The sequence below is a fragment of the Rhipicephalus sanguineus genome, chromosome 1 (assembly GCF_013339695.2).
Source record: "Rhipicephalus sanguineus isolate Rsan-2018 chromosome 1, BIME_Rsan_1.4, whole genome shotgun sequence".
Taxonomy (NCBI): domain Eukaryota; kingdom Metazoa; phylum Arthropoda; class Arachnida; order Ixodida; family Ixodidae; genus Rhipicephalus; species Rhipicephalus sanguineus.
The window spans coordinates 340,172,197-340,197,854 of record NC_051176.1 but is presented as its reverse complement, the minus strand read 5'-3'; the positions used below and the strand labels follow the sequence as shown (position 1 = coordinate 340,197,854).

At 45.9% G+C, this 25,658-nt stretch overlaps 1 protein-coding gene across 1 annotated transcript in view; it reads right to left on the bottom strand.

The window, feature by feature from the left end:
• Positions 1-25,658, bottom strand: part of LOC119384418 (serine/threonine-protein phosphatase 4 regulatory subunit 1-like) — a 52,896-nt gene that overhangs the window by 11,908 nt on the left and 15,330 nt on the right. Inside the window, 8 exon segments of the mRNA XM_049413433.1 lie at positions 4,182-4,302; positions 5,134-5,396; positions 6,575-6,760; positions 11,912-12,021; positions 13,660-13,802; positions 13,872-14,059; positions 22,018-22,125; positions 22,167-22,227. Coding sequence (XP_049269390.1) covers positions 4,182-4,302; positions 5,134-5,396; positions 6,575-6,760; positions 11,912-12,021; positions 13,660-13,802; positions 13,872-14,059; positions 22,018-22,125; positions 22,167-22,227 — 1,180 coding nt within the window.

Genomic DNA, 25,658 nt, shown 5'->3' with positions numbered 1-25,658 from the left:
CAAACTGGGTGGCGGCAGCAGTGGCACTCATTATTTTTAGCTATTCCCACAGCTTGTCACCTGCAGCCAGTACAGCTGAAACCCATTATAATAGACATTGATGTAAGAGACAACTGGGTATAAGACACACCAGTGCACCTACATTGAAAAAGAGGTTGATCAGAAAATGAGAACGCGGTACTCTGCACATAAGAGACACCTCATAGAAGAGACAAGAACTGCTCCCCGGTGCATATCATGAAGGGTTTCAACTGTAATACAGCCGCCAACCGATTTTCCGGACCTGGAGAAAACAGAAAAATAGTCTGAAAAATCTAGCAGTCCGCAAGAGCTGTTAAAAGGCCTCTAAACTACCGCTCGCCACTCTACCTTCTCACACGGTGAGGAGCACTCGGCCGGAGGAGAGAAGAGCCAACAAACGAAGCATAGCGAAGGAAAGAGTGAAACGAGTGGGGGGCCTCTTTTGGATCACCAAATGTGCGTAACTCCCGCTACTATGGCACCATTTCGAAAAATTCTCACAGCTACGCGTTCATTGTAGACTCATGCACAACTGCAACACCACAACTAATTTTCGATCTCTGGGTGGTTTGGGGCCCTTTAAGGGGGGAGGTGGCGATCGAAAAAAACTTTTTTGTTTGTTGACCTAGAGTAATGAAATTTGGCAGGCATACTGAAGAGTGTCTCGAATAGCTATATATAAAGTTTCATTGCGATATCTCAAGTAGTTTTTAAATTACACTATGTTACATGATCTGATGACAGTCTGCTGGTGAAAAGCCTAGCATTGTAACAAAACATGCCAGGAAGGTCCAAGTGGTTTTGATCTTTACTCAAAAGAACTCTACACAGGATGACATTATTAAAAATTGTCTATTCCTTTTAGTTTTTTTACAAATGACATCCCCATCAGCTTCATGTATTGCATCAGAACTTCTCATGTACTAATTATCACATACAAAAAAAAAAACTAGGCCCTAAGCAAGGTAAAGAATAATGTCATCCTGTCAACAAGACTTCAAGGATTAAAAAAGAAAAAAAAAACGGAATCAAAATCTGTGTAGTAGTTGCCAAGATATCTGCTCCACGAGCTGAGCAAGATGCCAAAAAAACAGTATTGAGAAAACGGTGTTTAAAGTTTGGCCTTCTCTAAAACACCTAAAGATTGTGATCTTTGGTTTTTTTTATGATGTTTCACTTCTTCGCCATGTGGCCTTTCTCCAGTGTGCCTTTGTTCTTTTTTCATAACCTTCTTTTTTTGATCTAAAAAAAACCAGTATGGATTTCAAACCAAGTCTCTGTATGAAGGAGTGGTGTGACAGACATGACAGAAAAGAAGATATTGCAATCTAATAAGGCCATATACTGAAATAATTACACATATTTCTTGTATTTATGCTGTCATTAGCATAATTCAGTCTTGCTTATTGTTTACAATTAATCATAGCATAATTTTTATAAAGAGAGGTTTGTTGTGACAGATAATGGCTCACACCATGACAGCCGATGCCTACGTTCCAAATAGCAAACAGTTATGGCCAAGACATTAGTGGCACAGGGATTTTTGAGCAGTTTATTCAATGACGCGAGTCGGGCAGACAAAAATTCGTCCCCCTGCATCCTACACGGTCTTTTGTCACTTGCGCATATGAAACGTATTATCATTCGGCCGACCGCGGCAACGCTAGTGTACGAGGCTTTCACTGTTTCAGAACATTCATAAACGCCTACGGCTCCAAGCACGGCTCCAAGCACGTCTAAATTACATCCCTAGCGCTTATTGATAGCACTCGGACCGCGAAGTGCTCGGTCGCGGGGTCCGTGGAGCCGGCGCGTGATGTGCTTGGTGACGGCGTTCGGTGACGATGCGCGAATGCAAAGCTACGATGACGAAAATCTGCGCGCAGTATACTTGGTATCGCAATTTCGGGTGCCGACGCGCAAAGTTGCTACCACTGCTCCGAGCAGTCCGTGGCCGTGGGGTCTGACGATCGAGCTTGGCTGTCGAGTTCACTGCCGATGCGTAAAATGCCCATCCGCGGTTCCGAAGTGCCGGCGAGTGCTTCTTCGCTTGCGAAGAAGTACATAGCCGCAAGCATGCTAGCGTGTTGTTGTTGCCCGCAAAGTTCGAGGTTCGTCTCGCCAAACGGCGCCGTGAGCGGAGTTAGGCCTAGTGACGACTCCGAGCAGTAGGTGCGCAGGCCGTGGTGCCCGTTGCTTTGAAGTGCGTAATGCGTGGTCGTGAGTACAAAGAGTCGTCCCGCGATGGCCTTCGTCACGATGTCAGAAGTGCTGATAAGCAGAAATCAAAACATCTAACTGCGAATCCGACGCTGAAGTCAACGCTAGGAGCGCGGCGCGCCATCGTAATCAGATCGAAGTTCCTCTTGCAGCTCCAAACTAAAGCGTAATTATATTCTAAGTGATCGTTGAGCTGTGAACACAGAACAATTGCGAACGTGTCACGAAGTAGCGCGATTCTCGACAGCCGCGACGTGCAATCGGCAGACGACGATCTCCCGGAGCGAGCATCGGACCAATGGCGAGGCGAGCTGGGGCAACATGGCGGACGCGGCCAATCGGAGGCCTCGGAACGACTCTCCAGAGTTTGCTTTTTGTGCGCTTCTTTCTGAATGGAGGAGCCCGCTGAAGCGGGGAATTTGAACACGGAGAAATGCCCTTTCGAACAAGCCCAAGACGTTGGTTCGCAGTCACGCCATCGCGGAGCTACAATTTTTTGAAAATCGCTCTTTTTTTTGCGATTTCCATAATAATTTTCGCCACCTCGGAGGGCAAAACAAACTTTTCGAAGCACTTCTGGGTGGTTTTCAGTGTAGACATTTTGGAAAGAGATAGAAAAAGGGTTCCAGAAACTGAAAACTTGATTTTCAGAAAATCGATTTTTTTGCCATTTTTCGCGATACGAAAGCCGCGTCCCCCTTAAATGGAACAACTGCCTCTGATATTGGTTTCGTACCTGAATTCTGCACCCCTTTTTGTCTCTCAGGAATGGAACTCCTGTTAATTGAAACATATTTTCCTGGTCCCTTCAGGTTCCGTTTATTCACAGTCTACTGTATTTGGATTATAGCAGCTTAAAAAAGTCTCTAATGATGCCCTGCCTCATGCTACACTTGGAGGCTAACAGCGTTGCTTGTAATCGGGCTACAATGACGACGTCACCACGTTGGCGATCTCCGCCTCCAACGGTTGCAGGTGCCACAGGAGGTGGGTGCAATGGCACCAAGCACCCAAAATTTGAAGCTGCACAAAAAGATGCCCACAATGCCTTGCTTGGTTGGCTGGTTCATGGGGTTTTAATGTCCCTTTGCCAACACAGGCTATGAGACACTGAAAAACCTTGAAGACAGACTTGACACACCTCGTGCAGAATGGCGACTGGAAGAACAAACTACCTGCACAAAGTTATGATGATGATAAGGCTGACCGATAGAAGTAGCATACCCCAGAGAACAACTCGCCATTGAAAGCCAAACCTGGCCAAGCCAGCAAAAAATCAAACATGGCAGCTTTCAAAATCGAGTGGTGTGGCTCGGAACGAGCTATTTAGTCTGCAAAATTAAACTTGCAGGCATAAATGTGTTGAAAAAATCTGTTGCAAAAGTGCATTAGTTCAATGGGTACCTTGACAGAGCATTTATGAAGTCCGGATTATCAAAGTCTGAATTTCTGGAGTCCAAAAAATCCGTCGGCAACTGTAAATGGCTACGTCCCAGAGACCAGTGATGGCAGCATCTTAGAGACATCTTTGAGGCTATGCTTTTACTGCCTGCAGTGCAGGAAACTCAGCACAACTGCCTTCTTTTTTTGCTGTAATACTGAAATTGAAAAACTCCCGAAGTTCACAACGATCCATCTTTTACCTGAAACGGTTTTACCAGTAGTGTACGTTCATATCAAACGTCGCAGGATAAAAATAGGTTCGCAACAACCATGCTCCATTACGTTGCAGGCTAATGGGCTTTGGCCGGGACCAGTGAAAATTCGTATCACCTCGAAATTCTTATGAGCCGTGATCGTATCACCGGGGTTCAACTGTATACACTTGTTATAAGCAGATTAAACTAAATTACTGGTGCCTCAGATCATTAGAGTTTTAAGCTTACCTGTGGTTTTACATTTACTTTTGCAAGAATACATGAACCACAAACCAAACTTACAGCATCAATACTCGTGAGGCGCACTTCAGCCACTTTGTCCGCCAGCAGTTCGTTCACAATGGGGACTAGGTACTGATGAATATCCAATGGGCAGTACAGAGCAGCTATCTCCTTCAACTGCCTGTACAAAAAGAAGTAGCACCATTATTACTGGCTCTCCTGCTTGAACAGAGATACAGCTTTCTTTGTACTACACTCAAACCTCATTATAACAGTCACATCTGCGATGAAAATACATTCGTTATATCCGGAAATTTGTTATAAACGTTTATTTGCAACACTGTATCTATAACAAGACTATTCTTCATTTACTTCGTTATAAGCGATAATTCGTTATATCCGTGTTCGCCATATCGAGGTTTGAGTGTAGTCTACTTTCACAGACAAAGAGCTAAACACATTTGCAACAACACTGTCTTGATACTAGTGCAGCAACTCTTGAGTAGAGGTTTTAAAACTTAATAGCCTTAGGGAACTCAGATAGTTTTTTCCAAGGTGCCACAGAACCCCTCACCTTCCATATTTACACTGATGAGCACAAAGAAAAGCGAGGGGAGGGGGAAGAGGGACAATTCTTCAGTGTAACCAAATTAATGCCAGTCACCACACTAACCTGTTATCTGTAACATCGAAGGCCATCATTGTTGATACACATGTAACTCACGATAAGACTAGCGACTCCTCCCTCACCCCTTCAAAACACCAGACACTCTGCTCTGCATGTTTGTGGTTAGACTCTACATCAGATGTCCTTAGCAGCGCTGTTGCTGCTTCAATAATCTGGAGAACTACAATTGGAAAGTTCACAGACAAACTATCAATCTAGTGAAACAGCAGCTTTGTCAGCCAACAATACACCGTCCAATACCTGAATCGCAGGACTGCAGAACTACAGAATTAAAAGCACCTGTCCTGTGATATCAACGGTCACAAACACTCAAAACCAACACACCTTGCTAGAGTGGATCGAAAGCGCCAGTTCCGATTGTTATCCATGCAGAGGAAGTCCGCCAACAAAGGGAGTGAGCGACGCTGGTCTCCTCTGCTCAAGCCACGCAAGAATTGTGCAAGCCGCTCCAGCAGACCCGCTCGCACTTCATCCACATCTCGTACAAAGCCTTCAAAGCTTGGCACCAAGTCCCGTGAAGCAATTTCTGGGCCCAGGATAGTGGCTAGCTCGTGCAAGCAGGATGCCACGATGTGTCGCACCTTCCACTGCACCAAAAAGGAAGGTTGAAGATGAGCAACTAGTTCTAGTCAGCAATATACACACATTGAGCACGACACATCAATGTTTGTTAAACTTCCCAGCAGACACTCTCGAATATTACCACACACCTCATTTTCAGCATTTCAAAATAACAATGTCCCTGAATGCCATGCTACCAGATTTTTTTTTTGAAAAACTACGGCACGTACCCTATGATGGCAATCAAAAAAATAAAAAGCATGATTCACATCCACAGAATCAAACTTATTCTCCTGGCAGTTTATTTCCTTCTGTAATCCAGTTTTTCTGGCTTTAAGATCGCTTTCGGAAACACCTCAAACATGTTTCTACAAAATGACTGGAGACTTTTGCAGCTGAGCAGACTGAAGATGCTTATTGTGATAGGGTCGTCGATAACAAGTCATGCTGTTATGTTCGTCAATGGCCGCCACCTAGCCTTTGCTCTATTCTGATGCTAATCAGTAAAGGCATCGCTGAAATTGCGCGGAAGTCAGAATCAGTGATCGACATGTCTCTGGAGATACAGAAAACACGGAAGACCTTTTGTGGCACATTGTGGCCTTGGCAAGTTTGGGGCCACAATTAACTTTCACGCTACAAAAGGTTATCGCGGTGACCACTTCCTGACCACTTCCTTTCGCTTCTAGCATTCCTCAACATAGTTTGGTTCATCGTAGGTGGCCATAGCTGTAGAGACCAGTGCCAGAAAATGTTGCTTTGCGAACGCTGATGGGCAGGCTTCATGCACCCCTTTCTTCTCACTGCCATTATGCCCCTGTAGAAAAGCCTGGAAATTGAGTGGTGTCCAACGTCTGTGTGCAGTGCTTGCAGATCTAGGATATCTCTGTCGCGATTAAACTGGAGTGCTGCTTGCGCAGCAAGCACACTCATTTAGTGCTTGCAAGGCTTGTATTGATTTTTTTTTTTTTTCACTTCGTATGCACCATATACATGCCGCAATCATGTTTGAAGTGTTCATTATATTTAGACACACTTTCAATGGGTAGCATAGGAAGCTTGTTAGTGCACCTAAATATGGGCTCGATGGTATTTCCCTTCAAAGCACGAGATGTAGCATGGTTATTTTGGGCAGTGATAGCGTGAATCAAGTTCAGGTGAATCGAAGTCATATTTTCAACATGTGGCAGAAGGTTGCACAAACCTGCACGTCAGACACTAAACAGCGGTAGGTGGTCCGCAGGCAAGGCCAGTACTGGCGACCAAGGGTAAGTGCCACAGCAGGTAGGCTATGGGCACAGTGTCGCCCTATTTCAGAGTCCAAATTCTGAGCTAAATTGGGATCAGTCATGGTCTGGTACCGCTCCAGCAACAGCACAGGCACTATGTCCTAGAATGCAGGAAGTGAAACACAACGTAAATTAAAATCTCAGACCATAACCAATGTTTTACTTATACAGTAAAAACTTGTTAATTCCAACTCGCTTAATTCGAACTTATAATTCAAACTGACGCCCTGGTACCGGCACAGCCCTGTGTATTTTTATGGGGGGAAAACTCTTGATAATACGAACGCACCAGTATCCACAACAATTGAGTGGAACTGAGAGGCCCTGGTTTTCATTGCTCCTCGCAGAAGGTGGCAGAGAGTGATCACAATGTGTTGCAAATTGAAATCAAACCAAATTTACTTGAGATGCAAAACAATGAAACAGCAGCATTTCTCAGCAGATGAGAATTTTGATGCTGCGCTGAAGCTCTTGTGCAAGCGGCAAATGATGCTCATGGAGTCATGCCAAAAAAACAAGCAAATGCAAATTACTGATTACTCATAATTTTTACTGCATTATCTCTGCCAAAGTAAATAAATGTGTTTTGGAGCATAAATGGAGTCATATATTTCAACATTAAGGCTCACTACCCACATGAGTGCATGTCTGTGCTTTTTTCTGGCATATCACTGACTGATGAGTTAATTTCTGTCCGCTGTTAAAGCTCCATAAATATAATTTATGAAATCACCTGCTACAAGTGTGTAGTAGAACCTGATTAGCAATAACGAGTCCAGAGGAGGCTTCTTTGGGCTCTGCCCGCGCAGTGTGGTGCTATGTCCGTTCATTCTAGCGCCCATCCACTCATTCGAACTCCGCTTAATTCAAACAATTTTATAGTCCCCTTCGAGTTCAAATTAATGAGCTTTTACTGTACCTCTATTCAAAAATGTTTTCCTATTAAGCAAAATGCTATCCTCACTAGTACAGCAAAATCATGAATACAAGAGAAATGGTTACAAGTGACACTTGGTTACAATTAGGCTAGTGCACATAGTAAATTTTAAGTTCGAAGTGAATAGTGATTTGGTGGAATAATTTTGAAGCGAATTTGAATAGTATATATCACATATTATAAAGAAAAATGAGTATATTTGTCATGACCCAACTAACCTGCACAATATTTTATAAAAGTTGAAACAAGGCATGCACAAATGTCATTCTTTTTGGTTCATAGGGAAGTGGAAGCAACTTTGGATAGCAGCAGGATTTGACTTTCGGTAGAATGAAAATGATAACCTGCAAAATATATTAAGTTTTAAAATTTACTATACTTAGAGCACATAAGCCGGTATAACAAGCTTTTAAAACTTAAACAATGATGAATCGATTTGAGGGTAATATGTTCATTTAACCCTGAAGTGTGGCTCTGCGGCTGCGAGGATTGCCCCTGGGTAGGTGTTTTCGCGGCATAGCACCTCTCCACTACAGTGACACCCCCTTTACAGAGTGTTACATGCTGTTTATATTAGGGGTGTGTGAATATTCGAGTTTCGAATTCAAATCGAATAGTTCCTAATCAAATAATTCGATTAGACTATCGAATAGCTAGTATTCGAAGTTTCGAATAATTCGACAGGACGAATATCTAAAACGTGACGAAGGCCAATGGTGCAGCTTGGTTCGAAAAATATCCGATTCGATTTGCACTCACTTCAATACACTCAAACCTCATTATAACAAAGTCGCATCTGCCACGAAAATAACTTCGTTATATCAGAAAATTCGTTATAAACGATTATTTGTAACACTGTAGCTATGACAAGACTATTCTTCATTTACTTCGTTATAACCGATAATTCGTTATATTCGTGTTCGTTATAACGAGGCTTGAGTGTATTCGAATTCGCTTCGCACCAAAAATTTTGCTATTCGCACAGCTCTAATAAGAAGTTGTCGAGGAATATAATACAATCTTTAGTTGCTGAAAGAAACTAGTATGAATGACATCTTGAAGCCAACTTGAGCAATTTCCTTCCCTAAGTATGTTTAAACACCCTTTGATAATGATGTATAATAAAGTGGTTAGTCTTACTCCTCAGTGTTTTTAGAACTTTAGTTACAAGAGACTTTAGTTACAAGCAACATGTCTCCTGGGTCCCTTGAGTGTCTTTTGCAACGAGGTTTTACTGTATTAAGGGGGGACGTGGCTTTCGGTACCAACTTTCTTATTTCTTCATGGACTTTGATGAAAATTGGCACACTTATGAAATGTTTTTTTAATGCTACTGTAGAAATTTCATGAATATATCTTTACAACTTTTTGATGTACAATATATTTCACCTTCTGCTCTTGTTCCGAGTGACTCGCTTAAAAAATGCGATAGGAAACTCGTTCAAAGTGCTATGCATTCTAAGATGTCTGATTAAGGGCATGACATTCTTAGATTTCTTTATTTGCAACAAAATTTTTTTTAGTTTTCATTTTTCATGAGGTGACTGTGCAACAGGCATCGAGGCTTTGTGCAACTCGTCAAATAGCTAATTATCAAAAGGCCATACTGAAAAAGCAAGAATGTCAAGCCCTGAACTGTGCTTCAAGGAATATAGAACAAAAAACGGAACTGAAATAGACCCAGCGGTCAGAGAAATCAGCGGAACAAGCGAAGCAGGAAGCAAGAAAAGTCGTTTTGAGAAAACGGCTTTTAAAGTTGTACCAACGATATTACTTCATCAAAAGGCACTGGGGTCGTAATCTTTTGAGTCCTTCGTAATGTGCAGTTTCTTGAGTGCCCTGTCTTTAGTTTGAGGTGCCTTGCTTCTTTAAAACACAAGAAGATTGTGATCTTTAATGTGTTTTATAAGGTTGGACCTCCTGCACATGGGGCCTTTCATCTGTTGTGCCTTTGTTTTCTTTCTTTTTTTCTTAAATCCTTTTCTGATATGCAAAGAACATGTAGCATGACTTTTAAACGAAGTTATGAAGTGGTGTAATAGACATGACAAAAAACAAGATATTGTAATGCAAGTAGGTAATGTACTATGATGATTTGCCAGCTTTCTTGTATTCATGCTCTCATTAACATAATTAACAGTCTTGATTGCAATTGATCATTGAATCATTTTTATAGGATACTAAGAGCGGCTCTCATCATGACAACCTATCCCTTCCTTGTAAATAACAGGCAGTTATGGCCAAGACATTGGTGGAATAGGAATTCCTTAGCAGTTTATTCAAGACGCGAACTGGGCAGATATGAATTCATCTCCCTGTTTCACTCGTCAAGCTAATTTGTAAACCTCGCCGGCAATGCACTTCATCATTCACCCAGTCGCGGACACGGTTTTCTGCGAGGCTTTCATTTTTTCAGATGATTCATGAGCGCTTACGGCGATACCAAGCACGGCCCCAAGCGCGCCTAAATTGCATCACCAGTGCTTTATTTCACCTCTAAGTGCTCGGTCGCATAGTCCGGGAAGTCGGCACGCAATGTGCTGGGTGGCGGCATTCGGTGACGATGCGCAATATGCCTAGGTGCGGCGACAAAAAATATGCGCGCAACGTGTTTGGCCTCGCATTTCGGGACGCCGACAACGCCAACGCGCGCCCGCTGCGTGACGAGCTTGGCCGTGGGGTCCGCTGCCGATGCGTAAAATGACCATCCGCTGTACCGAGGAGCCGGCGGGGGAAGCGCTTCGTTCCCTGCGAAGAAGCACACTGCCGCGAGTCCGCTAACGCGTTGTTCTTGCCCGCAAAGTTCGAGGTTCGTCTCGCGTGCCGACGCCGTGAGCGGAGTAGGCCTAGTGTCGACTCCGAGCAGTAGACGCGCCGGCCGCGGTGCCCGATGTTTCAAAGTACGTAATGCGTGGTCGCGAGTACAAACAGTCGTCCTGCGATCATCTTCGTCACGACGTCCGAGGTGCGCATAAGCAGAACCTCCAACCACGGATCCGACGAGTCAACGCTAGAGTCTGTCCGAGGTGCGCATAAGCAGAACCTCCAACCACGGATCCGACGAGTCAACGCTAGAGTCTGTCCGAGACGCGCGTTTGCAATGTTCACTACGAGTGCGGCGCGCCATCGTAATCCCACCGAGCTTCCGCTAGTAGCTCCAAACTAAAACGTAGTTCTTGTTCAAAGTTATCGTCGAGCCGTGAACACAGAGCGATTGCGAATACGCTACGAAGTAGCGCGACTTTCGACAGCCGTGAGCTCGAGACGCACGAGCTGCAGACGACGATCTCCCGGAGCGAGCATCGGACCAATGGCGAGGCGCGCTGGGGCAACATGGCGGACGCGGCCAATCGGAGGGCTCGAAACGACCTTCTAACATTTGCTTTTTGTGCGCTTGTTTTCGAAGGGAGGAGCCAGCTGCGGCGGGGAATTTGAAGACTGAGAAATGCGCTTTCCGATGAGCCCAAGATATCGGCGCCCGGTGGCGTCGTTGCGGAGCTATGATTTTTTGAAAATCAGTGTTTTTTTTGCAATTTCCCCAATAATTTTCGCCACCTCGGCAGGCGCGACAATTTTTTTATAGCGCTTCTACGCGGTTTTCGGTGAAGATATTTTGGAATCGGATATAAAAAGGGCTACAGAAACTGAAAATGTGATTTTCAAAAAATCGATTTTTTTGCCATTTTTCGCGATACGAAAGCCGCGTCCCCCCTTAAGTCAAAAGCCTTAAGTGCTTCATGGGACATGGAATGTGACCATCTGGCAGCAGTCTCAGCAACACATGTGAGGGGAAAAAAATCATCAGCCAGAGCATCAACAAACACGATGTCCTTGAAAAGGTGGCGTGCTCCTTAGCTCCAATGATCATAACTTGCAATAGATATGGCGAATCAGAACATAGGTAGAAGGTTGTATAGATAAAGAATAATGAATAAGGTTGGATAATAAATGATAGCTAGATCTGAGTATACAAAGGCATATACAGTCGCTTGGATATAGACAGACATATAAGGACAAGAGGAGGATATGGATAAGACTGGTAAGAACTGATAAGTGCTGATAAGATTGATACACCTTATAATGGCAAAACACATCTGAAAGGAACTGAAAAACCACAAATAAAATGGAGTCAACACGTAAAGGCTCTCACCTTCAAAGTCGTCTTAGCGAATGATAAGGGGCCTCAAGGAGTTTCAATTGATTATCTGCATTATCTTTTTCCACATTCTGGCTACTAAAATGTGAGAATCACATGGCATTATTTCTAAGTAAATGGCACTTATTTCTAACTGTCCAAATGCAGCAAATAACTCACTTGTTCATGGGCAGACCAGCTATCAGAACAAGTGTTGCGAGATTTTGAAAGCAGCATGTTTTCACTGCCTGCCATCTCCTTCAACTTGCTCATCCGTACTTTGTGCACACCTGCAAGAAAGAAAAACTGCCACTGTTGCATGGATGGACACACAAACATTATGAAACAATGTGTCCATTGATAGAAAACTTCCTACACATGGTACCTTTTACTAAAGAAAAACAAGGTAGTTTCAAAGGTCCACTGATATTAACAAAACTATTGCAATCTTACTGTGCAATACCGGAAATATCAGTCTTCAATACACAAAAGTGAACGGTAGCACAGCACATGTGGGCCCAAGCGTCCCAGCACAGTGATGGCATGAGCACAGTAGGCGACACACTGCACACAAATCGCTCTGGATGACTGTCCCATGCTGCAGCAGGTACAGCGTTAAAAGCATGAAGTATGCTTACAAATGTGCTATGCTGATTGTGGTAGGACTGTTGGTAATATGTCATACTTGCACATTCATTGGTGCCTGCCAACAGCTCCAATACCATTTTTTTTTCTTTCCGGCACTAGCTGTGTGGCATCTTTCTTAATTTCGATTTGAAACTGGAATAAATATGTGGGTCCGCTGGAAAGTGCAAGAGCCCAGAAAAAGAAAAAAGACGAGAAAACTTTTGCAGTGGCGATGGCACAGTTTATTATCTCAATACTTACACTTGAAAAAAAAATGATGCAGCAAAGTGTTTTTCAAGCATCTGCAGTGCCATAACTTCTTAATAAAACAAGTGCTGCTACAGCAGATGAGGTCATTGCCTTCCACACCTGGCAAGCAATCATTTTTGACGATACTTTTGAGAGATTATCGCCAAATGTGTAGGTGTCTTAGAGCGATAATGTTCCAGGCCCGCAGACAGCAGAACACCTTGGAAAAGTGAAAGAACCTTTAAAAGTGATCGAAAATATGGCCCCTGCTTCAGCTCCTCCTAAACTTTGCCATTGTTACATGCACTGGCACAATCTGTCACAATCTTGTCCACGGGTGGAACTGCAGAGGTGAGTACGGCGCAAGAACACGAGATGCAATTAGGCACCTCCAACAATATAATAACCATGATGAACCCATGCCAATGCACTAACTCCTTGGAATACAGAAACAGATTCTCCTAGGCCTTACTTTTGCTACTTGCACCAAAACCAGGGTTAAAATGAGTCGTGTGTATGTACCATCTTCGGATAGCAGATACGGATCCATGCTTTTGTTCACAAGAATCTAAGGGACGTCACAAGTGTCATCTGTGCCACTCATGTGGCGAATCTCAGACAAGCCAAGCCAAGCAGCATAAAAAGTCAACATGTCCGCTCGGCAAGCTCAGACTAAGAAAAGCCACTAGACCTTGTAGAGATAGCAGCAGTCTTGGAACCATTACGCCTGGAACGATCCCATAGTTGAGTCGTTGCAGTAGGATTGCCAACGCATTGTATAATATGCCAGAACTGGCTTAGAATAATGTAACAGCTAGGGAAATGCAGCACCAGGGGATGTAATAACTGGGTTCTCCTGTATGGCTTGATTTTCGCAGGTAAATTTGTGCTGGTAGTTGTTGGAAGAGACATTCATTCGCTATTACATAAAATGATAGGGATGCATGACAATGTATCGAAATCTATTTGGCAAAAAAAGAAAAAATCTCTCATATGCTGAATGGGTGAAAATTTGGGAAATGAGGGCATAACTGCACATTTATGGAGCTCACCTGCAACTTCCCCAGCTTCATTAAAAGCCACAGAAGCTTCGGTGACTGAAGAAGAAAGCAAGAGGTTACATTCTTGGTCAGCAGATGTTAGTGAAGATAAAGAGGCCGTCCGAATTCTTAGAGTTGATGAATCACCAGAGAGCCTGAAAAGTGCAAATAAAATAAGATAAGGTGCTGAACCTATAAAATATATATTTAACGAAACATTTTACCTTTCATTAGGAACACTGCCAGCTTGTTCTGCAGATGAGACTGCATTTGCAGCATACTGATGGGTGTCCGCACCAAGTACTTCAACACTGACATCAGAAGAGAAACAGCGGTTGTCTTGGTCTTGAGACTTTGCCCTGACATGGACAGCTGTAGGGCGATCACCTAAGAACTCTATGTCCACTTCCACCTAGGCATAATAAGCACCTCCAGTGAACAAGTGCAAACTACAAAATCTTACTAAAATAAAGATGAAATTATTACTAAGATGTTAGATGTTACTAATTATACTTAATTATCACGAAGTTACATAAATGACTTTCTACGCCTACAATTTTTAGACATTTCACTGACTTTTAGTGCAGCCCACAACTGTGGGGGTACAAACCAGAAAAAGACTGCTACCTTACGACTCAGGGCACTCAAAATTGGTAGACAGCCATCACCATTAAACATCAACCAAGCTATCAGAAGGTCAGGTCACCATAGTATCAACCAGAGTATGCTGCGGCATGTTGCTAAGCTCAGGGACAGTGATTATCTTCCTACTATTATAATGTCTAACACTGACGAGTTTTGAGAGGTCTCAGCAACAGAAAGGATGCAGCTAAAAACACTGATGAGGATAGAAACAGGGTGAATGCGTTACAGCGAAAGACATGGTGTCAAACTGGTGTTCTCAGCTCCATTGAAAATGAAAGGCCTTTGCAAAACAGTAAATACCGATACAGGAAATATGGTCATAAACAGTTGTGGAATAAGGCATTAAAGCAGGTATTTGGAGTGCCTAGACAACATTGTTTACAACATTCATCTCGCAGGTGCAAAATCGTATACAGTCTGTCACAAACAAGCGCTGATAAAGCACGCGCGCGCGGCCGCTTTGAAACGGCAGCGGGAGACAGAACGGCGCGAGCCGCGCGCCCAAGAAGCGCGAACGACGAAAAAACAAGCATCAAAAGACGCCGGCGCGCCGCATCCTCCTCACCCACTCGAGCCAGACGCAGACAACGCGATCAACGCCCGGCAAAGCCTGGATGTTTCTAGAAGGAAGGGGGGACGCATCCCCGAGCGACGCCGCAGCGAGTAGAACCGGCGAGAGAAATCTCGAACTATCCTTAGCCTTGGCTGTACTGCACGCCAAAGAACCCTTCCGACGCTTCTAGAAACCGGGGGAGAAAGGATAAAAGCGTGCAAACGACGACGAGTCGGGAAGTGAGTGAAGAAGTGAAGGCAGTCGAGACAGTTGAGACAGGAGTGAGTCAGTCAGCCCGGATATGGTGAAGTAAGCTGAGTGTGGCTCCGTTAGCCAAAGACGACGTGTTTATGATGGTGTGCGGTCCGTCGATCGTCGATCTGGAAGCATTGGAGGACGACGCCGTGTGAGCCGTGACAAGTTACGACGACGGTTGAGCTACGACGATCAACGCTGGAGCTGGCGTGACTGTTTCCTTGAAAAGAAGCATTCGATTACCGTCCAAGTATTGTGGACTGGATACGCCGTTGTACGTTCAGGACTTTAACTGTCCTTGAATAGTGGTAATGCATGCGATTGCATTTGTAGCCGAGTGTGCATGTGTTTGTGTTATTTGTATTGCCTTAACTGAGAATATATTTCGTTTGTGTTATCGACTCTGGGCTCTGACTCTGTCTTTGGACCACAACCGGCGTTCACTGGCGCACCAAAGGACCAACTCTAAATTGTCCGCGCTTTCGTGGTGCGTTTTCGGAGGGCCGTGACGCCAGCCCTTAGAATCCGCCCGGCGATTGCCGTCCCCATTAACGGGATTAGTGACACAGTCGAACCCGCTTATTATGGCCTTCTAAAGCGTGTTCTAAAGCATGAGAGAGGCGTGCGCTTGCGCGTGCCCCGCTCCAGTTTACTCGCGATGAAAATACCCTAGATCGGCGAGCACCGCACGCTGATTTCGGACGCTGCGAGCGAGGTCGCTCAAGTCATTTCTTCAGTGGCAGAATGGCAGTGAGGAATAAAAAAAGAAATAAGAGGCAGCATGAAGCCTTGCGGTCAGCTTTTCGCACAGCAACCTTTTCTGGCGCCATTGTCTGCAGCTACGACCGCCTACGATGAACCTACGCCTTGGAACGACTTCACGGATAAGCATCAGAAGAGAGCGAAGGCGATGTGGCGACGGGCGATGAACATGCCATTATGACTTATCATCGACAACCCTATCACAGTCATCTGCAGCTGTCTGCGGCTGCACATGTGGCATAAACTGTTCGGATTGACGGCAGTACGAGCAGTTCAAGTGTGATGCTGCTGTTCGCAAGTTCGCCGCCGCCGTGCCGTGCGAGATAAAGTGCGCGTCGCTTCGTGGAAACGAAAGTAGCTCGCTGGTGTTGAGCAGCACGGGCACCGAGAGGCACGGGCACCGAGAAACGTCGATCCACTTACAGCGAGCGTATACTTCGCATTTTATTAGGCGACAACCCAAGCGTGCCGCGCCTCTTCGTGCAGGACTGTCAAAGCACCGCAGAGATGTAGAGTGCGCGTTACTTGCAAAATGCTTGTATTCGCCACGTTGAACGAACAGGCTACCCGCCGCACACGTGCACAGTCTGAAGGGAAGCGGACACGAAGAACGCACAAATGTGCGTAATACACCAAGCGGCCTGGCAGTGGCGTGAGCCGTGTAGGCAATGCGCTGCACACAACTAGCCAGGGATGATAGGCTCAACATGGCAGCACCGCGGTTCAGTAAAACGGTGTCAGTCAACTGCAAAAATGGTTTAAAAGGAGTCCTGACACAAAACTTTTTGCCCCGCGTTTTTTTGCTGCAATGTGTTGCTGGGGGCCTGTTAGTCATAACACGGCACATGGTTTGCTGCAGCGCGTGACAGATAATTAATTACAAGCTCCTCATTACCGACACAGCCTCAGTTTCGGTTTGACAGAGCTCCAAAAACGACAAGCCGCCGGGTGCAACTATCACCACCTAGCGAGTGAAACGCTCGGTCACGTGAGCACACAGAACAGTGACGCATTTCCGCGCGGTCTGTCGTCGTCGGGCTCATTGTCGTCTGATGGTGACGATTTTCTTGCGGCGGGGATGGAAGGAATTTTCGACATGGCGAATCACTTCAGGTTTGACCCGCTGGCGAGGAGCGATTCGTCGGGAAGCGCGTCAAAACAGAAATGGCGGCTATGACGTCATCATTACTTGTACCGGCTGAAACGTTTACGTAGGGGAAGTAGGGGGGTCACCTCGGGTCACCTCAGAGGGTGTCAATGCACTAGGTGCGGCCTATAATGCTGGATCGCGCTCGCGAACTTCAAAATTCATATAAAATACCTTCCAAGCTTTATTCGCTGTCGATATTTTGCAGATGGTACACACACGTACACGGGAATCGATCCAGCAGGCTTTCTCGGCCGCGAAATTTTGTGTCAGTACCCCTTTAAAACCCCTGTCACACGGCCACCACCAAACTCAGTTTATCACCGTTACGCATTGAACTCCTTAATGGAGCTTAAGGGGGGACGCGGCTTTCGTATCGCGCAAAATGGCAAAAAAATCGATTTTTTGAAAATCACATTTTCAGTTTCTGTAGCCCTTTTTCTATCTGATTCCAAAATATCTTCACTGAAAACCACCTAGAAGTGCTTTAAAAAATTTGTTGCACGTGCTGAGGTGGCGAAAATTATTGTGGAGATCGCAAAAAAATGGTGGTTTTCAAAAAAGTCTTGCTCCGCAACGGTACAACCGGGCGCCGCCATTTTGAGCTCGCCGTAAAGAGCATTTCTTCGTTTTCAAATTCCCCGCCTCAGCTGGCTCCTCCCTTTGAAAGCAAGCGCACAAAAAGCAAATCTCTGAAGGTCGTTTCGAGGCCTCCTATTGGCCGCGTCCGCCATGTTGCTCCAGCACGCCTCGTCATTGGTCCGATGCTCGCTCCGAGAGGACAGCCGTCTGCTGCTTACGCGTCGCGATGTTACCTGATGTTACGACTGTCGAAAATCGCGCTGCTTAGTGACGCGTTCACTCGTTCTGTGTGCACGGGTCGACGATAATTTAGAATATGATTACCCTGTAGTTTGACAGCTGCAAACGGAAGCGCAGTCATCAGTGTACGATAGACGATAGCGTGCCGCGCTCGTCGCGAACATCGCAGATGCGCTTCTCGGGTAGAAGTTCAGCTTGTCAGCACTTCGTACTCCGTGACGAATAACTTCGCGGGACTACTCTTTGTACTCGCGATCGAACATGACTTGCTTTGAAACATCGGGCACCGCGGCCACGCACACCGCGACCGAGCTTACTGCTCGGAGTCGTGGCTAGGCCTAACTCCGCTCACGGCGCTGGTTTACGAGATGAATCCGAACTTTGCGGGCAAGGACATCGCGCTAGCGGACAAGCCGCACTGTGCTTCGTCACAAGCAACAAATCGCATCGTCCGCTGGCTCCTCGAAAGTGCGGATGGGCATTTTACGAATCGGCAGCGGACCTCCCGGCCAAGCTCGTCGCGCATTGACCGCTCGGAACAGCGGCTAGCAATTTCGCGCGTCGGCGCCGCAAAATGCGAGACCAAGCACGTTATGCGCGCCGATGTTTCGTCGCCGCGGCTAGGAGCATTGTGCATTGTCACCGAATGCCGCCAGCCAGCATATCGTGCGCCGACTTCCCGGACCCCGCGGCCGAGTACATCGGCTTGAAAGAAAGCGCTGGTGACGCAATTCAGGCACGCTTGGATTCGTGCTTGGTATCGCCGCTAGCTCTGATGAATCTTCTAAGATAACGAATGCCTCGCAAATTATCGTTTCCGCGACCGAGTGGATGATGAAACGCATCACAGGCGAGGTTTGCAAATGAGCGTGGCGTGTGTGAAGCAGGGAGTTGAATTTATATCTGACCAACTCGCGTTATTGAATAAACTGCTCAGATATTTGATCCCAGAAATGTTTGCAATAACTGTGCCAATTTTCATCAAAACCTACGAAGGAATAAGAAAGTTGGTACTGAATGCCACGTCCCCCACCTTAATTTTATTCAGAAGGTAACTGGAAAGAATGACCTCCGGTACACGTCCATTGTTTGTGATGGAGACAGTGATACTCTCCTGACTCTTTCTGAAGAAAGAACATACAGATTTATTCCACTGGCTAAAGAAGACTGTATAAATCATGTCAAAAAGAGGATGGGTACAGCTCTCCAACACGTGTCAAGAAGCAAGAAGGATCGACTAGGAGGATGGGGCAGCCTGATTAAAAGACTGACTAGTTGTTATGACATGGCTATCCGTGACAACATTGGCCTGATGCAGGACTTGATCAATAGGCTCACCAGCTATTATCGCCTAGCACTGCGAAGCAACACGGATGTCGAAGACATGAAGAAAGCAGTGATAGCCACCTTTCATAATGTTTCATCGACAGATGCAGAACCTCATCACGAGCTCTGTCCTTCCGGTGCCCGTAGCTGGTGCAGGCACCGTGCAGCAGAGGCAGAGGGGAAGCCACAACCTCCACACACGTATAACCTGCCCAACAAAGTTGTTGAAGCGTTGCGGCCAGTGTACCAACACCTGTCTTACCCTCAACTGCAGGCTCGTTGCAGTGGCAACAAGACACAAAATGCCGCTGAAAGCCTTCACTCGGTGATTTGGTCACTAATTTCTAAGCAGCAGCATTGCCTCCCTCTTCACTGTGGAAGTAGCAGTCCATGAGGCAGTTGCGAGGTACAATGCAGGCAACTTTCAAGCTTACACCAAGATTTGTGCTGCAATGGGTGTGCAACCTGGGGCCCTTACCCTCCACAGGGCTGCTAAAAAGACGCTTAGCGAGCAAGGAAGTCATTGCACATGCATAAAGTGAAGGGGCAGAGACGCAAAAGGTTGCCTCTACACAAGGACACCAAGGACTACAGTGCTGGTGCGTTCTAACAAATGCAAACAACTTCAAAAACTTTGATAGGCTTTTTCTCACAAGTGTGTTTTGGACATTGTGCATTGCTCGTGGAAAGAGTAGCACGGGAATGACTGGACCGATTTTGATTCTGTTTCTTTTTCCTGAATCCCTGAACACTGCTTGTGGGTATGACATTCTTCAATTTCTTGTTTATGGCCCAGTTTTTTTTCTAGATGATGATTTGTCCATGACATTGTTTCTGACAATGTGTGTCAGCAGCCATGATGATCTCTAAAAAAAAAAAGACAATTTACTAAACAATTCTGAGAGTGTCATACCTTGTAGTCTTCTTTTGAGTAAAGATCAACACCTTTTGCAGCTTCCTGGCATGTTTTGTTACAGCGTTAGGCTTTCCACGAGCAGACCATATAATTGGACCATGTAGCATGATGTAACTTGAGAACTACTCAAGGTATCATGATGAAACTGCATATTTCCCTATACGAGACACTTATTAGTATGCATGCCAAATTTCATTGCTCTAGGTCAACAAACAAAAAAGTTTTTTTTCAATGCCACCTCCCCCCTTAACCAGAATGGAGTTGTGGCCGTGCTACACAGCTCGGTGCAAGCTTTCGACGGTTGCCGCATGAGGCAGAAAGAGCGCTGCTGCGCTCATCGAAACGTCTCATTTTTTGCCTGTGCAGTCGCCTTTAAAGCAACAAAAACGTGTTTTTGTGTGTTGATGAAGTGCTCAGAATCACCATTGCTGTCACAGTGCTTGTGCGTGCGCCTCACACGTGCAGAAACAAATATGGCGCGACGCTTCACAGCGGCGGCTTGGCGAGGCGTTGGTGCAGCGAGTACAAGCACTGATGTCCGAAAAAATACAACTAAAACTTACACTACAGGGCGTGAAGTGCTACGCAAAAAAATAGCATAGTAGTTTTTAAAATTATAATTCAGCTCATTAGGACGATTTTGCTAGTGCGGTTTTCAGTGTAGCAGTAGCTGGCTGGGAACAAGAGTACTCCATCGAGGCAAAATGGCCATTACCGAAGTCCCTCCACCAAAAGCTCCATTTAACTTCCTCAACGAAATGGTGACCGTGTGTCATGAACCCAATCTCCCCCGAGGAAAAGACGAGGGAGGTAAACGGAGTTCACAGGTGCCCGTGTGACAGGGGTATAACTCACTCGTGCGCGCAGCGGGTGAAGCGCAGCGGGCGTCGCTTCACAAAGCGAAAACGCTTAACGTGACACTAGAGGGGTTGTTAGCACTTCTCAATAAAAATGCGCAGAAAAAAAAAACTGCTTGGTCGCTAAATGCATGTTTTTGAGGGCGAGTACATTTACAACGAACTACTGATATAACAACCATTTTTCGCGTCACTTTCGAGTTCGTTATAAACGGGTTCGACTGTATAGGGCACACAAGCTGATGTTTAAAGATCAGATTAAAAGAGCACAGACGTGCAGCTGAAATGCTGCAGTTGCCAGGGCGTTTAACAGTGCACTGCACACAATGTGGTCGCAAACCTATATTTACCCATACCAAGGTGTTGAGTCACTGCAGACCTAAGGAAGGACGAGAAATCTTGCAGGCTTACTTCAAGCTAAAAAATAACCCAGTAAACCACGTCAGCTCTCCTTCTGTCGTGCTGGGAAACCCAGGTTTTAAATTCATAGACAATCATTACATCAACCCACATGTGTCACCTTGAATCTTAAGATTTGCACAGTTCACCTTTATTTCTTTTTGGCAATTTTTTTTATCTGTCTTTCACCCTTCTGTACAAACGGTTGTAAGCTTGCACACGTGTGCCTGGTCTTTCAGTTTTGTTTATCATTAAGAATAAATTGGCATGCCAAGAAAGAAGACCACACTAAGTATTTCATGAATGAAATTTCAATTGGCACAATTGACGTTCACAGGGAAAAAAAAGGCATTGTCCCTGGCATTACCCTCATTGAAAGTACAGCAAGATATCATCTAGGTTGAATCCACCAGTACCATACATAGCTCACTTATTTCGTTCACATTACCAAGACCTCCCTATTAACAATGTTGAACACTGAACACTGTAATTAGGTACTTATATAATGTAGCATTAAGAAAATGTTTGGGGGCGGGGGGTACAGATAAGCCACTAAGCACTCTACAGAGCCTCTCCTTGGTAAATGAACCCTCACTATAACATACTATAAGTGAAACTTGCCTCACAATGTTGAAAATAAGCGTAAAACAACACACCAGAGATTAATGTTTAAAAAAGTATCTTGTACCTCTGGAATAGGCACACGCCAAAACTGGAATGTGTTGAAGTTGCTCTCTGCTCCAGAATCCACATGAACAACTAGCCTCTGCCTGTCCCCTTGAACAGACAAGGGCTCCTTAATCCCGAAACTCTGTGTGCGTGCTTGCTCTGCAGATAAGTCATCTTGAGGCATGTTTCCTTCAAACAATCCTTGTGCAGCTGAGGTTGAGCCTGCCACCTGCAAAATCAGTTCTTGTGGGGCAATTGCAGCACACAAATGTGTAGGCAAATGCGTAGGCACATTTGTTATATGATAAAGCGTCCAAATAAATTTAATCAGCTCTAAACAACAAAAAAACATGGCTGATCCCTCTGTCATAGGAATCTGTATAATACGGAAATTAAATGTGTCTGCACAGATACGCACTTCTTCAAAACATTGTCAATTAAAGGGAGAAACGGCACGGTGTGCGCTTTCTAGCAATGGGTAACTGACACCTGTGCTCATGCATACACTACCACACTGCGCTTCAGGAACACAGGAGGCAGAGGTTTGTAGACTGAGCCGCAAACGCGCGTGTCCCGCTGGCCTCTGTCTTGCTCCACCAAGGCACGACATTCGCCCTTCGAAATAGTGTCCTTTCTGCAACGCTTATTGCAGCAGTTTTGTTAGTTGGTGCTCTCGCAATCAAAGCAGTCGGCGGCGGAGAAATCCCGTTGCTGCATGTGGAAGCTGCACTACTCCGATGAGCCGGCACACGCTAACACGAAGCGAAAGGCAAAAAACGTAACTGCGTCTAGGGTGCCTCGACGACGCCAGCACGACCAGTGTCCCTTGGTGGTATCAAGACACTTTAACGAAGGCCTCCAATATTGCGCGCAATCTCGGAGTAAGCGCTAGTAAGTGTCGATTGTGACGCATTACTTCTTTTCACCTCTCACAGACGGCGGCACTGCCCCGCTCCGCCCCGCCTACCTACATTGCCAACAAAGAGCACTGTGCGAGAGAGAATGTGCGAAAGATATAATGCGCGTTCGTGAAGTGTCCAGCCTCTGCCAAGGTAGCTTAGTCGTTTCAGCGTCGGGTGCTCACAGTCGCGGCCGGAAGGTCATGGGTTCGATTCCCAGTGCCGGATCTTTTTCGTTGTTTTTTCTTTCTCACTCGTCGGCGTCTATTTGATTACCGTCATATCCGTAACGAATGTACTTGGTGGACCACAGCATAAAACACTTTCGTGTAAAAAAATATTGTGTATTCTGAACCTTGACAAAAGTTCTACAACAAAAGATTGCATTGCAGCATCGACGACTTTCACACTAACTTTCAGGAGACTGCCCAATCAAAGCTGTAAACACGTCGTGATAATGAAATCATGATTGAAGCACCTAGCCTTACAACACAGTATTCCAACTTAAGAATATACAGGCTAATCTGAGATATACACAAAAAAACCTGTTGCAGTTGAGAATTTAACATGAAGTCATATTCGAATTTTTCAGCCAGCATGATCAGTGATGTGGAGCCTACTGTCTACCCTACTACAAACCCTAATACAAACATCAACTTGGTCTTCAAGGGCCCCTAAACCACCCAGCGGTCGAAATTTAGTTGAGGTGAGGAAGTTGTGCACGAGTGTACAACGAACACAAAGCCGTGAGAATTTTTCGAAACGGTGCCGTAATAGTGGAGTTACACGTGTTTGATGATCGAAACGCGACGATCGCTTCTTTCCCTCTTTCTTACGCTACCCTCTTCCAAAACCGCTTTGCCCTCCTCGCTGAGTCAGCTGAATGCTTCTCATCTCGCGTGGCATACGTCACCGCTGACGCACTGTTCGAGACAGCGTCTACTTCCGGTTGCCGCGACTCCGGCGACTCCGACGCTCCAGCTCGCCGTCAACTCTGTGTGGTATCTGGGTGCACTGTTCGTTGACTAACCGCTGTTGCTGCCGTGCAGGCCCGTGCCCCTACGAATCGTGCCGGTATGGACCCTGTGTTGCGCTCACGCCTTCAAAGGATTGCCAACGTGATGGACCCGTACGGGGACACGCCGTGCCAGACCACCTCGGCTGGAGATGAGGAGCCGAGCTCGAGTTCACGGAGCTCATCAAACCGCAAGGCGTGGATGTGTATTTACGCTAGCGACTTGGCGGTTGCGTTAAGGCCCGCTCACGCTAGCGGCAAGTAGGACAGCTCTCGGGCGTGCGGCGACAGCAGTCCAACTTGAACGGCAAGCTACGCCGGCAAGCCTCTGAAAAACTTGGCCGCAGTGCCAAAAGCGGTTGTCGTCCACCTCGAATCTATCAAGTGGCCGCCGTGCGCTCTTAGCGTGTAAGCTCCGGACTGATGCTTCCATTTGCTTTAGATTCATGTTCGGCCCCGTTTTGGAGAGCCATACTCAAATAATCGATGCTGTAGGCTTAGCGATCGAGAAGGGCGCTTCCGAATGCTCGGAGGACATAGATTAGGCATTTGTTAGTTGTTTCTAATCCTCCATAGTTGGCGCCACTTGACCTGGCGCCAGCTTGGGGGCATTTTATTTGGTTTTACGCGACGCTTTCTTTAATGCCGGACAGACTAAAACGCTTTATTGACTGCTGGAACCCTTCCTGGCAACGACACGGACGACATCCGCACTTTTAGCGTGAAAAGCGCGGAAAAAAACAAGCAGCTCGAAGCGTCCCGCGACAGCCGCACACGACGCGGAGAGCCGAAAGCAGACGACGCGGCGCGCCGTAGTCATGGTAACCGCTCCTCCGTCACTGATTGGCCACGTCGCTCTTCGGCAGACGGAGAACGGCACAAAAAATGGGCCTGGGACCTATTCTGCGTACGGCAAAGAACGGCTGACGTGCGCGAACGAAATCGCTTGCGCATGGCAGCCTGAGAACGGCAAACGGCGAGCTGCCGTGCCGCTAGCGTGAGTGGGCCCTTACAGGCCGCAGATGTCGATTCGCAAGCGGCAACACGACCAAGAACAGCAAGTTCCGCGCGAACAGCTGTTCGCAGAGTAACCGGAAGTCGTCAGTTGTCGTTCGGCCAATCGCAAGCATCGAAAGTGACAACGTCATCGAGTTTCACTGGTGATGTCACACATGTCAGTGGCGGGAATGGCGGGGACCGGAAAGAAGAAGCTATTGTTTTTTCGAAATTGTGGCGCGCCCACGACCTGTAGCGTTGCGGCGTGTGGCATCGTTGATCGCGACGGCATTCTGCACGCGATGCGCTTGTTTACTTGAAATGTTTGGGAAAATGTCGGAGGGGGTTTAGGGGCCCTTTAAGGGGGGAGGTGGGGATCGAAGCTGAAATTCCTTATTTTTGTAGTAGAACAATGAAATTTGGCACGCTTATTGGGAAGTGCACTGAATGACTACTTACAAAGTTTCATTAAGATATCTCCAGTAGTTTTGACATTATGAATTTTTACTTGCATCATTGTCGTATCAAACTTGTAGAAAGCCTGGCGTGACAACAAAACATGGTAAAAGCCCAAAGTTGCCCTTATATTTTAGCCATAGGAATGGTTCATGCTACCCCGTTCTCCAAATATTTTTATTACCTCGATTTTTTTTACACGGAACATTACAACCATGTTTGCATAATGCATTTGTTATCGGCAAGTCAAATTAGCTAGAGAGTAAAAAGATGAGAGAGTAATTCAAAAATATA